Below are 13,301 nucleotides of genomic sequence, written 5' to 3'. Positions count from 1 at the left end.
GCAGCGGACCTGAGTGAGAACTCGGGTGATAACACGTCCGTGGCCGACGCATGCACAGTCACAGCGTGTCAAGCTGACTAGTCATGACGTGCTCGCCTCGGCGGGACCCGCCCCCCCCACATCACTTTCATCTAAAAGGGAAAACATGGCCTCGTCCAATCCAGAACAACCAGGAAGTAAACAAAGCAGCGTGTGACCTATAGGTCGCATCAGCCGCCGTTGTAGCAATAGTACACGTCATAACGTGCGACCACAACGTCGCACCACTGTTACACACACTTATCGTCATAAAACATTATCATAGGGACTGTCTCCACCAAAGTATATTCACATTTAAAGAACCCAAACAAAATTAACATTAATTATAAACAAAGTCAAGGGGATCAATGGAATGGCTTAGTGTGCCATAGTGTGACTACAGTCAGGGGACCATTATCTCATGAGATGTAACAAAAACCAAAACAAAAAAACATATTGCATAACTGGATACAATGGAGCCGTGGGGTACATCCTAAATAAAAGGTATAAGATCTAATTCTCTATTAAGAACCCTCGGCTCCATTGTATCCAGTGTTTTAATCCAAAACGCCTCTCTCCACAACAATCTTTTTATTCTATCCCCACCTCTTTTTGGAGGCATGCCTTGCTCAATTACCATAAACCTCAATTGGCTAACTTTATGTTTGGCCTGAACAAAATGATATGCGGCCGCTTGATCTACTAGTCTTTCCCGTATAGCATGCTTATGCGATGACAGTCTCTTTTTAGGGTTTGGCGTTGTCTGGCCCACATAAAGTAATCCGCATGGACATTTAAGGGCATACACTACATATGAGGAGTCACAAGTGTGCCACCCTCTAACCTTATATTTAGTGCCCCGATGAAGATGTACCACTTCCTGTCCTCTGATTACTGAACTACAGTGTACACAGTTGAGGCACGGATACATGCCTCTCCTGGTAGTTGTAACAACTAACAAGTTGTAAAAATATCACCTAGGAGAAAACTCAGGAGAAAAAGTAAATTGAATAAGGGCTCCTGTGTTCTTTCTGCCCATCATTACTGCTGAACACTTCCAGACTTAAGCTTAATTTTATACAGACTTTTAACTAATTTATGACTACTGTGTATACATTGAATAACTTGTCAATATCATTATGTTGACACTTTTACTTCATGTTAGAGGAAAAAAATAGAGTTTTATCTTCATAAAAGACAAATCAAGTCTTAATTTTGAAAGCTACATTTTATTGAAGGTACAAAATGAGCTGCCAAAAGTATCACACATTTGCATTTGACACAATCTCATATAGAAAAAATAATAATTTAAAACTTGTGTAAGTTCTGTTCATTTATCAGAAAGACAAGACAAGTAGATAAATAAATCTGAAATGATAAAAAAATAGACTACGGTCCATTCATGCTTTGACTCGTAACATCCAGGAAACACGTGGATTCATCTGACATTGGAAAACACTTTGATCATGCAATGGGATGTCCAATCCAATCTGTCCTGGAGAGTTAGAGCTCGGCTGCTGGCTCCAGACTGGAGAATATTGCACAAAATAAACGTATGGAATCTCATGAAATCGTCACTGAGGTTCATCATTTTTATACCAAGGCAAATACTTCACAAGATTATGTCAGAAAATAAATCTCTTCCATAGAACACCAACCCAAGTCTTAGAACCAAATTACTATAATGATGTCATCTTTATCGCTTACAAGACATTTTCAAAGAAAATTGGAGACATGCCAGAGCGTCAATTACAATACTTATTTACTAAAATATCTAAAGGTGAAAATATTTTTGGTGCCCCCAATTAAGCTAAATTGTATGCAAATCTGGTACCCTCGACTTGCTTGTTGTGGGCATCAAAAAACAACTATTCCCTTAAATATTTTCGAAAACAGGGGCCTCAATATGTTCACCTAGAATAATTAAACTTTTACAATAATATTTATAATTAATTAAATTCATTCAATCAATATTTATAAATATTTAGCATGTTATCAGAGCAGCAGACTCTCTCAATCTTGTATGGAAAGACCGACAGTGGTAAAGTTTTAGAGAAATTATGTGGAATCAACCCACTGTACATCTGTCAGATATAAGGCTTACAAGAGAGTCAAATACTAACTCAGTTATTGAGAACATGTGGCTGAATCCCCATCCATGACAAAACAGGCCTTCAGAGTACTTACAGTAAATGGCCCATCCTTTATGACAGCGCCACTGGAATGTAAGCCATCATAAGATCAGCAGTTAATAAGTAAAGATGTTAAACAGTACAGACATGTTACAGATCAACAGCTGTATTCAATCGCTTCAGTGCCATGATGCATCTGATATCGAAGAGCAATGACTGCATTTTATACAGATTACAATGCTGAGCAAGGCAAATGGACAGAAACATTAGAAAACACAAGGCACAATAGCACAATGTAAATATTATTATCTCTGTTCTCTATTCAGAGAGTAAAAAATACAACAACAAAAAACAATGTTGTCCGCTGACATTCTAAATCGGTTGTGGAATCAATTATTTAGGTCATGCCCAGGATCTTCTTGAAATGCCAGCCTTATCACATACTATGTAAATGAAAGCTTTTAGAGCACAAAACTATCTAGATGTAATACAAGCAAAATCTTTCTATGTCATTTTTATAAGATGTCCCAAACATGCAGCAAAAATGAGTTTCACTTAGATGACACTTTTAAAGTGAAATGCCACTTTTGTTAAAAATTTATATAGCCTATGTACTTTTCAATTTGTAATTTCATGTTTTTAAAATATATGCTACCATTTCAATTTACAGCTAACTATGATTTTCTTAAAGGAATACTGTAGGGGGCCGGCGCATTACCAGGAGCTTCTAATGGTCCCCCGCAGACATCCTGTGCCCGCACAGCCACTCACCGATGCTCCGGCCCCGCCTCCAGTTCACTTCTGGAATTTCAGACTTTTAAGTCTAAAAAACCACTGCGCCTGCTTTGCCGTGTCCTCGCTCCCGCTGATGTCACCAGGAGCATACTGCGCAGGCACAGACCATAATGGGCCTGCGCAGTACACTCCTGGTGACATCAGCGGGAGCGAGGGACGGCAACGCAGGCGCAGTGGTTTTCAGACTTTAAAGTCTGAAATTCCAGAAGTGAACCGGAGGTGGGGCCAGAGCATCGGTGAGTGGCTGTGCGGGTACAGGATTTCTGCGGGGGACCATTAGAAGCCCCAGGTAAGTTCAACTCATTTTCCCCGACCCCCTACAGTATCCCTTTTGCTGGTGTTGCAACCATGGTAACAGTATGCTATGTGTGTACTGACTGCTCCGTTTGATGTATAGAACAACTCCAAATTCCAATCTACATTTACAGGCAATTAGCAGCACAGAGCAGACAGAACATTTTTTGCATCCCTATCTCAACGTTTACAGAAATTGCCTTGAAAATGTGTCACAACTAAAGTTAGAAAAGGTATTCCTTGTTTTATTTTTTACAGACTTCGCAGTCTTTACCAGCCATTAAAGCATTTTTAGGTTAACATACTCATGATGTATGAACATTTTCTCATTGATAAAAGTGGAGATTCACTTTCATTGCTGTTGGTGGATTCTACAACTTCCAACTTTTTGATTTAAAATGTAGTTGTTTATTTTGCCGCTTTCACCAATTAGGGCCTGAGAACACTAACGCAGTTGTGTTCGCTTTTCAGCAACACATCAATGTTACAGATGCTGAAAAGCGGACACAACTGCGTACAACTGTGCACAACTGCGTTAGTGGACGCAGGCCCTTATGGATGCATTTGGAAAAAAGGCAGGGATTAACTCCCCATATTTACATATGTTTATGCTCTGAGTGATAATAATGCCTATATACATTCTGATCTGTTCTAACACTCCTGCAAATTCCTACATCCTCATATTACTAGATATTTTATAGTTTGTTAAAGGGAGCGTTTACGTGTAACATTTTCAGCATTCTATGGTTAGTCTTTTGAATGAAAACTGTGACCCAGCATAAACTAAACCATACAGCCTTGACATTAATAATATAGGTATCCCTAACAAGTGGTAACACTTTCTTAACATGTTAGGGATTAAATGTGTCTATAATTAAATTGCTGTATTTTTTAAAGGGAATGAGTACTTATTTTTCCTTAATTTTTTGTTGTTTTAAGTATTTTCTAGAAATTGTACTAAAATAGATATAAACAAGCGATTCTACTTTTTTTTTTTTATCAGGATAGATCAAACGTGAAAATTTGATTTTTTTTTATCGTTTTACCTGCTAGTTGTAGTGGTGAGCATTGTAAATACAATAAATGCTTTATATTGCTGAATTTCAAGTAAAGAATAAGAGCTACATTTACAAAAATAAAGCCTTGTACACACATTAGAGGAAACTTGACCATTTTGATTAAAATGTAGCATGTGTACAGCTGCCACCCTATAACTTTTATAGATCTGACAGCGGCAAACAAGTACATTGTTTTCCTCCTTACCCCACCTGCCAGAAGCTGTACTACTATTGTGTGCCGTACCATCCTCCCTCCACTCCCCATAGATACAGTGCATAAATAAAGACTATGTGCAGTGCATAAAAAAAGACTACATGCAATAAAAAAATAGTGCACCCTACCTTTCCTTTGGGACTTCCACCAATGAGTTGTTCAATTCCCTGCTCTGTCCCTGCTTACTTTCGGGTTTGGGTGTCCCTGTCTATTATGAGTGATGTCACAAATATTTGAGTACCACAGTCTCTGAGATGTAACAAAATTGCTCTTTAAAGTTTAAATCGCTTTCTTTAACCTCTACCTAAACTGAAATATCTTTATATAGAATGACCCTCCTCTCCTCTTTATTATTTTATATGGTTTGAAAAGATCATTAAAAAAAAATCACAAACTGAAAATCAACACGTATTGGCATGATTTACTAAGAGATGGATAGTGTAAAGAGAGCTTTTCACTTAGAAGCCCTTCAAACATCCAATCAGGCACATATTTCCTGTGCACCTGAGAGAATGTGTGATGTGAACTCTAGCAGTCAAGTCACTTCTTTAAAATGTATTTACTGCTCTTTAACACCACCTTGGTCTGTCATATTTTATACAGACAGATACAGGCAGGGCCGGCCCGCTCATGAGGCGGGGTGAAACATTTGCCTCAGGCGGCACATCTGGGGAGGCGGCACCCGCCTGTCCGTGGGTGGGGGGCCGCCCGCCGAGCTGGAGGAGTAGCGAGCAGGAAGGGGGTATTGGGCCTAGCGGTGGGGAGGGGGGTCGGACCCCCCCTCCCTCGCCTGGGTCCCCCAATCTGCGCTCCCCATCCAGCTGAAAATAGTTAAGTTCCAGCGTATAGATAAGAGGCAACGGGCGGGGATCACTCACCTTTTCCGCGTTCCAGCGAGCGCTCCACTATGGGCGGCGTTGCAGGAAGTGACATCAGTGGAGTGCTCGCTGGAACGCGGAAAAGGTGAGTGATCCCCGCCCGTTGCCTCTTATCTATACGCTGGAACTTAACTATTTTCAGCTGGAGGGGAGCGCAGATCGGGGGACCCAGGCGAGGCCCAATACCCCCTTCCTGCCCGCTACCCCTCCACCTTGGTGCCCCCCCCCCCCCCCAAGGGGGAGCGGCGGCGATTTTTTAAATTTTGCCTCAAGCGGCAAAAAGTCTTGGGCCGGCAGAATAAGCAGTAATACAGGTTAACTACATTTCTGTTGTTCCATGTATATCATATTATAAAATGTATAAACACACATCAGTAATAAACACAAGGCACTGAAGGGGTTCCATACAGCCTTGACAAAGTGCATTGTTTAGCTCATAAGTGCAACGTAGACTGTTGCCAGTCTTCTCCTGTGACAGTTTCGTAAAGTAGATTTTAGCCTCTACCATATTCCTGCTGTGCAAGACTTATGGATTTATAAGGGTATACAAGAAAATCTATGAAATGTTGAATAGACGTTTTCCCCATTAAGAGTATTCAGTTTCTAGCTTTCATTTTCAAACCTGAAGTAAGAAAAGTCTGATTGGCCAATATGCATTCTGATTTATTCTGATGTACCGTATGTATTCGGATTGCCTGCAAAATCTGCAGTGTTCCATGATCTATGTCTGTTTCCTGTACACTGATGATGCAGTTTATGGTGTTTGCCTGATAATTAATTTATGCAGAACAAAATGAAGGTTTCAAAACATGTTGAGGGAATATGAATAGTAACTAGAGATACGTTTCTCATCTAACTTTGCATGCAAATTTTCAGATATTTTAAAATTAAGCTAGTTAAACCCAGTGGCCAACTAATAGTAGCTACTGGGTTTGACTAAGTTACAAATCTTCAGGAAAGCGCTTGCCAAGCTGGATTTTAAACACGTGATGGCAATGTGAAGAATCAAACTGTAAGTGAATTCCAGGCAATGTTAAGAATTCAATAAATATGAAATGTGTTTGGTTGCCATAGGTACATGTACAAACACGGCTAGAGCAGAAGTGGAGTAGTTGCCCAGACCATCTGCTATATGAATATACTAAAATGCTTGTATGTTAAGGAGAGCTGTACTAGGGTAGATGGTCATTTCTGAATAGAGTGGCCCATGGCTGCCATCATGGAAGTACAGGTAGTACTCCAATATGAGGCCCACAGGACTATATTTTATCATGCTTAGGGGCCCAAGATACGATTTGATCTCCACTAAAGTCCTAATGACAGCAGGTGGCAAACTACTGCTTCCTTTGGGGTCTACCAATGTATCTGTCACCTTAAGGACCAGATCTGTTCATCACATTATCAATGTGCCTAACACAATGATGCTATTACTTCCCAAGAGGCAATGGCCATTTTTCTGGCCTATAGTTTTCAGACAGCTTTCTCTTTCAACTCAAAAAATGAAGGTGTTTCTGCCTCTAGAGCTGCATGTTCAGCACATTAACCAGAATGGTATTAGGCACATTGCTTACCCCATAAACCTGAATAGTATTACAGACACATTTCAAGTTTTAGACTACAGGGATTGATTTGCTAACTAGTGGAGTTAGCAAATCAACTATTGGAGAATATACCAATAAACCTGAGATAGATTCCTTAAAAGGTGTCTGTAAATAGTTTGCTCTTCAGTTTGCTCATCACAGTGTAAAGTCAGACCTCAGCTTTCCTCAGCCAGGCAGCCAGAACATGGAAAGTCACTGCTGATTACTGCACTTGCTGTGGGTAGCCATGCTTTGTAAATTGCTCTTTGACTAGTGATAGTAGAATGTGTGCACGTGGGGTTTTACCAAGTGTGCAAACAGTTTAGATTTTGTATAGAGCACATCACCATAAATCTGAAGAGCAATAGGGCCAGTCAGAGAGCAGCACTTCACAAAATACTTCAGAGAAGAGGCACTATAATGAAATGAAATACAATCAAATCAATAGAGTAAAAGCTAACACCATGTAAATTCACATCCCGAACACTCACTCAATATTTTTCAGCTTTAGCAGCCGAGTGTGTTTAATAGCACAATGCTTTGCATAACCCTAATAAGGTCTCCTTTTAAATCTGTAGTTAACATAAACAAAACATTTCCCTACAGTCAATAATACTGTACATGGCAACCATCTTTATAGGTGTAAAAAGTGCCATGCACTAAATTTATACCACATTCCTAAACCTCAGGCCTCAATTGGTATCACGGGAATACTAAACAGATAGCAAGACGATGTGCAGTAGAGAGAGTTGGTGAGAAGCTAAAGCAGTAATTACCACTTACATGCAAATTTAAAGCAAATGCAGCCTGGAAATGGGCCAATCACATGGACTTCCTGTCAATTTGGATTGGACCAGTTCCAAGCTGCACACAATTTGCATTCAATTTGCATTGAAGCCTTAACTTGGGAGAATTTTGTTGACCTTCTCTGGCATGCAGGGGCTATAACAACAGACTGATCAATATAGATGGTTGATTGTATTTTTGGATGACATGACTCTATGAAATCCAAGCTGTACTCTGCAATAAGAAAAGCCCTGTAATTAACCAGAAGTGGTGGTCCACAGCTCCATTCACTTGCGAAAATAACAGCTTGTGGCAAACTGGTGACCAGGCATTACAGACACCAGTGTTTTGTAATATGTGGTAAGAAGTAGAGAATGCTATTTTATGGCCTATCACTTTGTTGTAAATAGGGCAATTGTCAATGCACTGCCTCAAAGAGGAACTGTACTGAAAATAAGGTCATGATTAAAACTGCTTTTTTTTTTTTTTTTTTTTTTACATTATTCCTTTATAGGTAATCAGTCAGTGTTTACCCATTGTAACATTTATCACAAGTGATAACATCTTTTGTCCTCTCAGATGCAACTCTGCGGGGTATTTGTTTTTGAGAATTCCAAAGTCAATGGAAATAATGCCTAATCTCCCAGAATGATCTGTGAGGAGAATTCGGCATACCTAATCAGCATAGGCTAAGCTAGGCTACTCTTTTCTAATTATAGAGAACTGAAAATGATGTTATTTCAGTAGAATTAGCTGTATTTTACTGGTGAGAACGCTATTCACTCTTGTAAGAACAGGCCGCTAAAAATAAGACAACCCTGATTAACTAATGACATTACTTTTCTCACACTGCTTTTCTCACTTTGAAGGTTCTGATAAAGTATACAGTATAATGTGAGAATACTCATGAGAGAAAATTAATGTTCCAAGGCCTTGGTAAGATACATCTATTTCTTTGCAGGTAATGAAGGTATAACAAAGTCATTATGAAGATTATTAATTGCTGTTGCATAAACACTTGTGTTTTATACCGATTGATGCTTTCCATATGAATTATTCATTAAGCACCTCCAATATGTACTGCACAGGAAGGCAGAATGAAGAATTTTTGTACTTTGAAATCTCTGCAGAGCACACTTATGCACATTCCTCCTGGTCTACATAAGAGCAATCTCTACCATTTTTTCCATATACTGAGTAGTCCTGTAACAATATCATACCCAAAACTCACCTTATTAAAGGAGATCAGAATAAGAGGAGGGTGATATGTTATTTGAAAACTAGTGAATATTGGCAGAGCAGGCCACTGCTTTTCTAGGGCTGAAGTGCCATGGAGTAATAGGAGTTGATTTTTAACTGTGAAGCAATGAAAAACTGCTTATTATAACCAATCAGGTGTCAGTGCTTTTCAAAGACGGGTTCATTCCTGATTGGTTGCCATGGGTTCTATTTTTGTTGGCATCAATTATAAATAATCTTCAAAGACCGTATTTTATCTAAATTGTTACAAACAGGGAAAGCCCACAAATGCTTCTGTCTATGAGGCAGCCATTTATGACTGGTAAAGAAAAACAAAAACAAAACAACAAATGGGTGGTAAAGCTAATTTTCTTGAATATAACACATTTGACTGCTGACTTCTGAGTTTGGAGTATTGGGAAAGGGGTATATATTTTATGATATTCCTGGTTTGTACTCAACAGCAAACCTCCAACTCAAACCTGAAACTTTCAAGAAATAATTACAAGGCATGTTTGTTTCAATATCATTTTTCAGAGTTTTCAGCTACAAAGGGGACCTGTCAGGACAGAAATATGGCAACTGCCACTGCTGATTTGATTCCTTCTAATGTGCTAGCTCTGAGACTGCCACCCTATACACTTTAATTAGCATATTACTCATGGATAGGGACTCATACTTCTTTTACATCAGTGACTGTGCATCAACCAATGATAAAGATGGCAGCCCCTAAACTTAAAAGACAATCAGCAATGGCCAATCCATAATTCCACCCTGATGTGGCATGCAGTCTAGAGGTACTGGTGAGGGCCACAAAAATAAATGTAGATATTTGTCTCATGTCCAGCTAGTAAACCTTTTGATTAGAGAAAATATTAAGTGCTTCTTTGCATGTCCCATCGATAAGTTAAAGCAGTACATCTATATAAACTGTAAAAAATAAAGCAACATTTTGACATCTGTTTTCATTCCCATCTTGGCACAATCTGTTTCCAAATGTTCCTTTTTGGTCTCTATACATCACTGGAAGTTCTGGGCCCAGATAAGAACCTGGGTGGGAGACAGCCGCAGCAGGCAAGCCAGAGTGACTTCTGTATGTCTGGGTTTCGGAAAGCATAAATAATCGGGTTGATGACAGAATTAAAAGTGGCTGGCAGGACCAGGGAGTAAGTGTATATCATGGGGTAACTCGAGTCTGCAACCAATGAATACACAGCAAAGGGAATCCAGCAAAGTGCAAAAGTGCCCAATATGAGAGATAAGGTTGATACTCCCTTCCTGGTGCTGGAGGCTTGGGATGTGGCCATGAACTGGTGCTGCACTGCAATCTGCTGGGCATGGCGGAAAGCAATCCTGCAGATTTGCAGGTAGAGTTGCATCATGAGAGCAAAAAGCAGGAGGAAAGTCACTGCCAGTACAGCTGCATTATTTTTGGTCACTGGTCTCAGGACGCTGCACGAAGATGGTTCTCTCACACAGTTCCACCCCATGATGGGTAACAAGCCAATACAGATGCACAGGACCCAAAGCAGGATGAGCATCATATAGGTAAAAGTCAGAGTCCTTTCTGTGTGGTAGGTAAGAGCATTGTACAGAGACAAATACCTGTCCAGAGTAATAGCTAGAAGGCTACAGACAGAGGCTGAGAAAGAGGCTAGGAGCAGTCCAGTTGAACTCAATGTGGCCACTTCATTATTAAAAACATATATGACTACAAAATTCACAATAAGTCCTACACCAGCAAGGAGATCAGCTAGCGCCAGGCTTCCGATGAGTATAAACATGGGGGCGCGGAGTGTAGGCGTATAGAAGAGTATAGCTATGACAATTGCGTTTTCACATGCCATGATTGTTCCTGTCACACACAGAATGATGTCCCACGGGTTGACAGACTCATCTGGGGACAGGTCGGATGTGGTCACGGTTGAGGTGTTGGTGTCCCACGGGTCATAGTTCTGCTGGGACAACCTTCCAGAGGAAGAATTGTAGAGATACAGCAGTTGATCCATAGCTGCAGCGGCCGGCTGGTGAAGCATTGCTGAGCATCAAAACCAATAAAAAGAGATGGAAAGAGAAGGATACTGATAAGAGAGAAACACAATGCAAAGACACAGAGCCTTCAATGTCACATTTACATTCCAGTGAATGGATTTGTTATACTGATTACTGAGAAACAACTGCACTAGACTTGACAAAGCCCTATGATTATATGTGAGCAGTGGGGAAATATACGTGACATTTCCATTCATAACTAGTGTGACAAGTGAGCCAAGATAACACCTTAGTAACTAAGCAGAATTATCAGTGGCTTTTCTGGGGTTAAAGTCTTTTCTGGGAAACGTTTACCCTTCTGATTTTACCATTCGGATGTGAGCTGACTGAGCCAGATGTACATCTATAATACCACTGAATAAGTAAGCTGAGAGGCTGGTGGAGTAACAACTCTGGGCCCTGCTGTTCTTGTATTCTCTAGAAGGGTCTGGGTGCCTTTGTGCTAGCAGTCTCCTTCCTCATCAGCCAAGGTGAGCTGAGAGAAGCAGTCTTTTACCAGAGCATGTGCCCGCCTGTTCCTACGGAGATGATTACACAGTTTATGCCTCCACTTCAGCTGCTTGTGAAAGCTGAAAATGATAGGATATATTTATCTTAATAACAATAGATCCGAGGATACGGTTCAGTGCAACTCTCCCAACTAAAATATCACATCCTATTCCCCTGGAGACATCACTGCGTTTACCCAGCACCGAGGATGGATACCATCTATTTGTTCACTGGATTAGACAGATCACAAAGGATTTCTCCAAGGTAAGGCTATGAAATACAGATCTGCTTACTCTGGAGACAGATCATTAATGCACTCTCTCCGCAGTCTGGTATGGTAGAATCCCCTCCGCTTTTCACATGTTTTGACATCAGCTGCAGTGATGCCTCTTTACCACATGAGAAGTACATTATGACCTCATCATACATTTTATTGAATCTGAACATAAGAAGTGCTTGGTTGATCCCCTCCTTACACCTTGCTTTAGCTGCACCCCCCCCCCCCCCCCCCCCTTCGCTCTATCCAATAATCCAGCAGCCCTTGAGGGGCCTGCACTGCAGCTCCCAATGTGGAAGATCAATGTAGTTATTGCCAGCATGCTCAGCCCCTGTTCCTTCCACACTGGCAAGGCTAGGGCTACCTACGTCATGTGCTGTGTGATTATGTGTACAGCTCAGGCACTGTGTTTATCTACAGCGGCGTATAAAATAGAGGGCTAAAAATATGCATGCAGAAATATAAAAGATTGACTTTTCTCTCTGACTATATGCATGCATTTATATGCATGCAGTTCATCAATCTATTCATCTAACTATATATCTCACACAGTAAAACACCCTTTACCTGAATCACCTTCTTAAAATAGAACTGCTAAACACACACACACACACACATATATATATATATATATATATATATATATATATATATATATATATATACCATTACATATAATAAATCATACCAAATATTGTGTGGACCTACAGGATAGAAATACCTGAATACCTGAAAACAGGTGCTAAAGGCAGATAGATAGATGGATAGACAGACAGACAGGCAGGCAGACAGACAGACAGACTAGTTTAGTGTCAGAGAGAGTGAGAAATATAAAACTATTATTATTATTATATAGGTATTATAATAGTATAGAGTCCCATTATCTGGGGTCTGCAGCCAATTGACAGTGGTAGGCATGCACTGCTCTTACCTTCTGAGTATTGTGTCCAGCTTCGTCCTCTTTGTGCTATTCCTCGCAGTCCTTGCACAGAATCACTCCTTGGTTAACATTGCTAATACTGCTGCCGAATAGCTGGCTTTGACTTGCACTTAATATTCTTGCCCCATTGGGTCTGCTGAGAAATCTCAGCTCTGACGTCAAAGTGTTCGCTTATATTCATGATCAGCTCCCAAGTCTGTGAATCAGAAGGGGCTGTGAGCAGAATAATAAGGAGGAAGGCTGGGCTGAGCAGCAGTAGCGGCAGCAGCAGCCCCTCACTGACAAGACCATTTGCAGCAGCATCAGCACCACCAGCATCAGCAGCCTGCACACACCACACCTCTGGAATTTCATTCATAAGATTTTTCCTCCCCGGCTGGCTGGGACACACCTCCTCCGGGTCAGCTCTCTGTTACAAACCAACAACATTTGTTTTATATTCTCAGGGGAATTCTCCCTGTCTACCACTCTGCCTTCCTAATTACAGCTTATAGTGGAGCAATCTATTACTGCTAATAATATGGCATTAGGGTAGCTTAAGAATAATAA

General features: G+C 40.5%; 1 protein-coding gene across 1 annotated transcript; it reads right to left on the bottom strand.

The window, feature by feature from the left end:
* Positions 1 to 5,686: 5,686 nt before the first annotated feature.
* LOC137528355 (G-protein coupled receptor 12-like) lies at positions 5,687 to 12,951 on the bottom strand. Its single transcript, XM_068249645.1, has 2 exons — positions 12,744 to 12,951; positions 5,687 to 11,032 (listed from the first exon to the last, which is right to left on the bottom strand). Exon 2 carries the CDS (start codon positions 11,028 to 11,030, stop codon positions 10,008 to 10,010), a length of 1,023 nt encoding a protein of 340 aa, XP_068105746.1. The 5' UTR covers positions 11,031 to 11,032; positions 12,744 to 12,951; the 3' UTR covers positions 5,687 to 10,007.
* Between the last annotated feature and the right edge of the window lie 350 nt (positions 12,952 to 13,301).

The sequence above is a fragment of the Hyperolius riggenbachi genome, chromosome 8, assembly GCF_040937935.1.
Source record: "Hyperolius riggenbachi isolate aHypRig1 chromosome 8, aHypRig1.pri, whole genome shotgun sequence".
Lineage (NCBI taxonomy): Eukaryota > Metazoa > Chordata > Amphibia > Anura > Hyperoliidae > Hyperolius > Hyperolius riggenbachi.
This window is presented reverse-complemented; position numbering and strand designations above follow the sequence as displayed.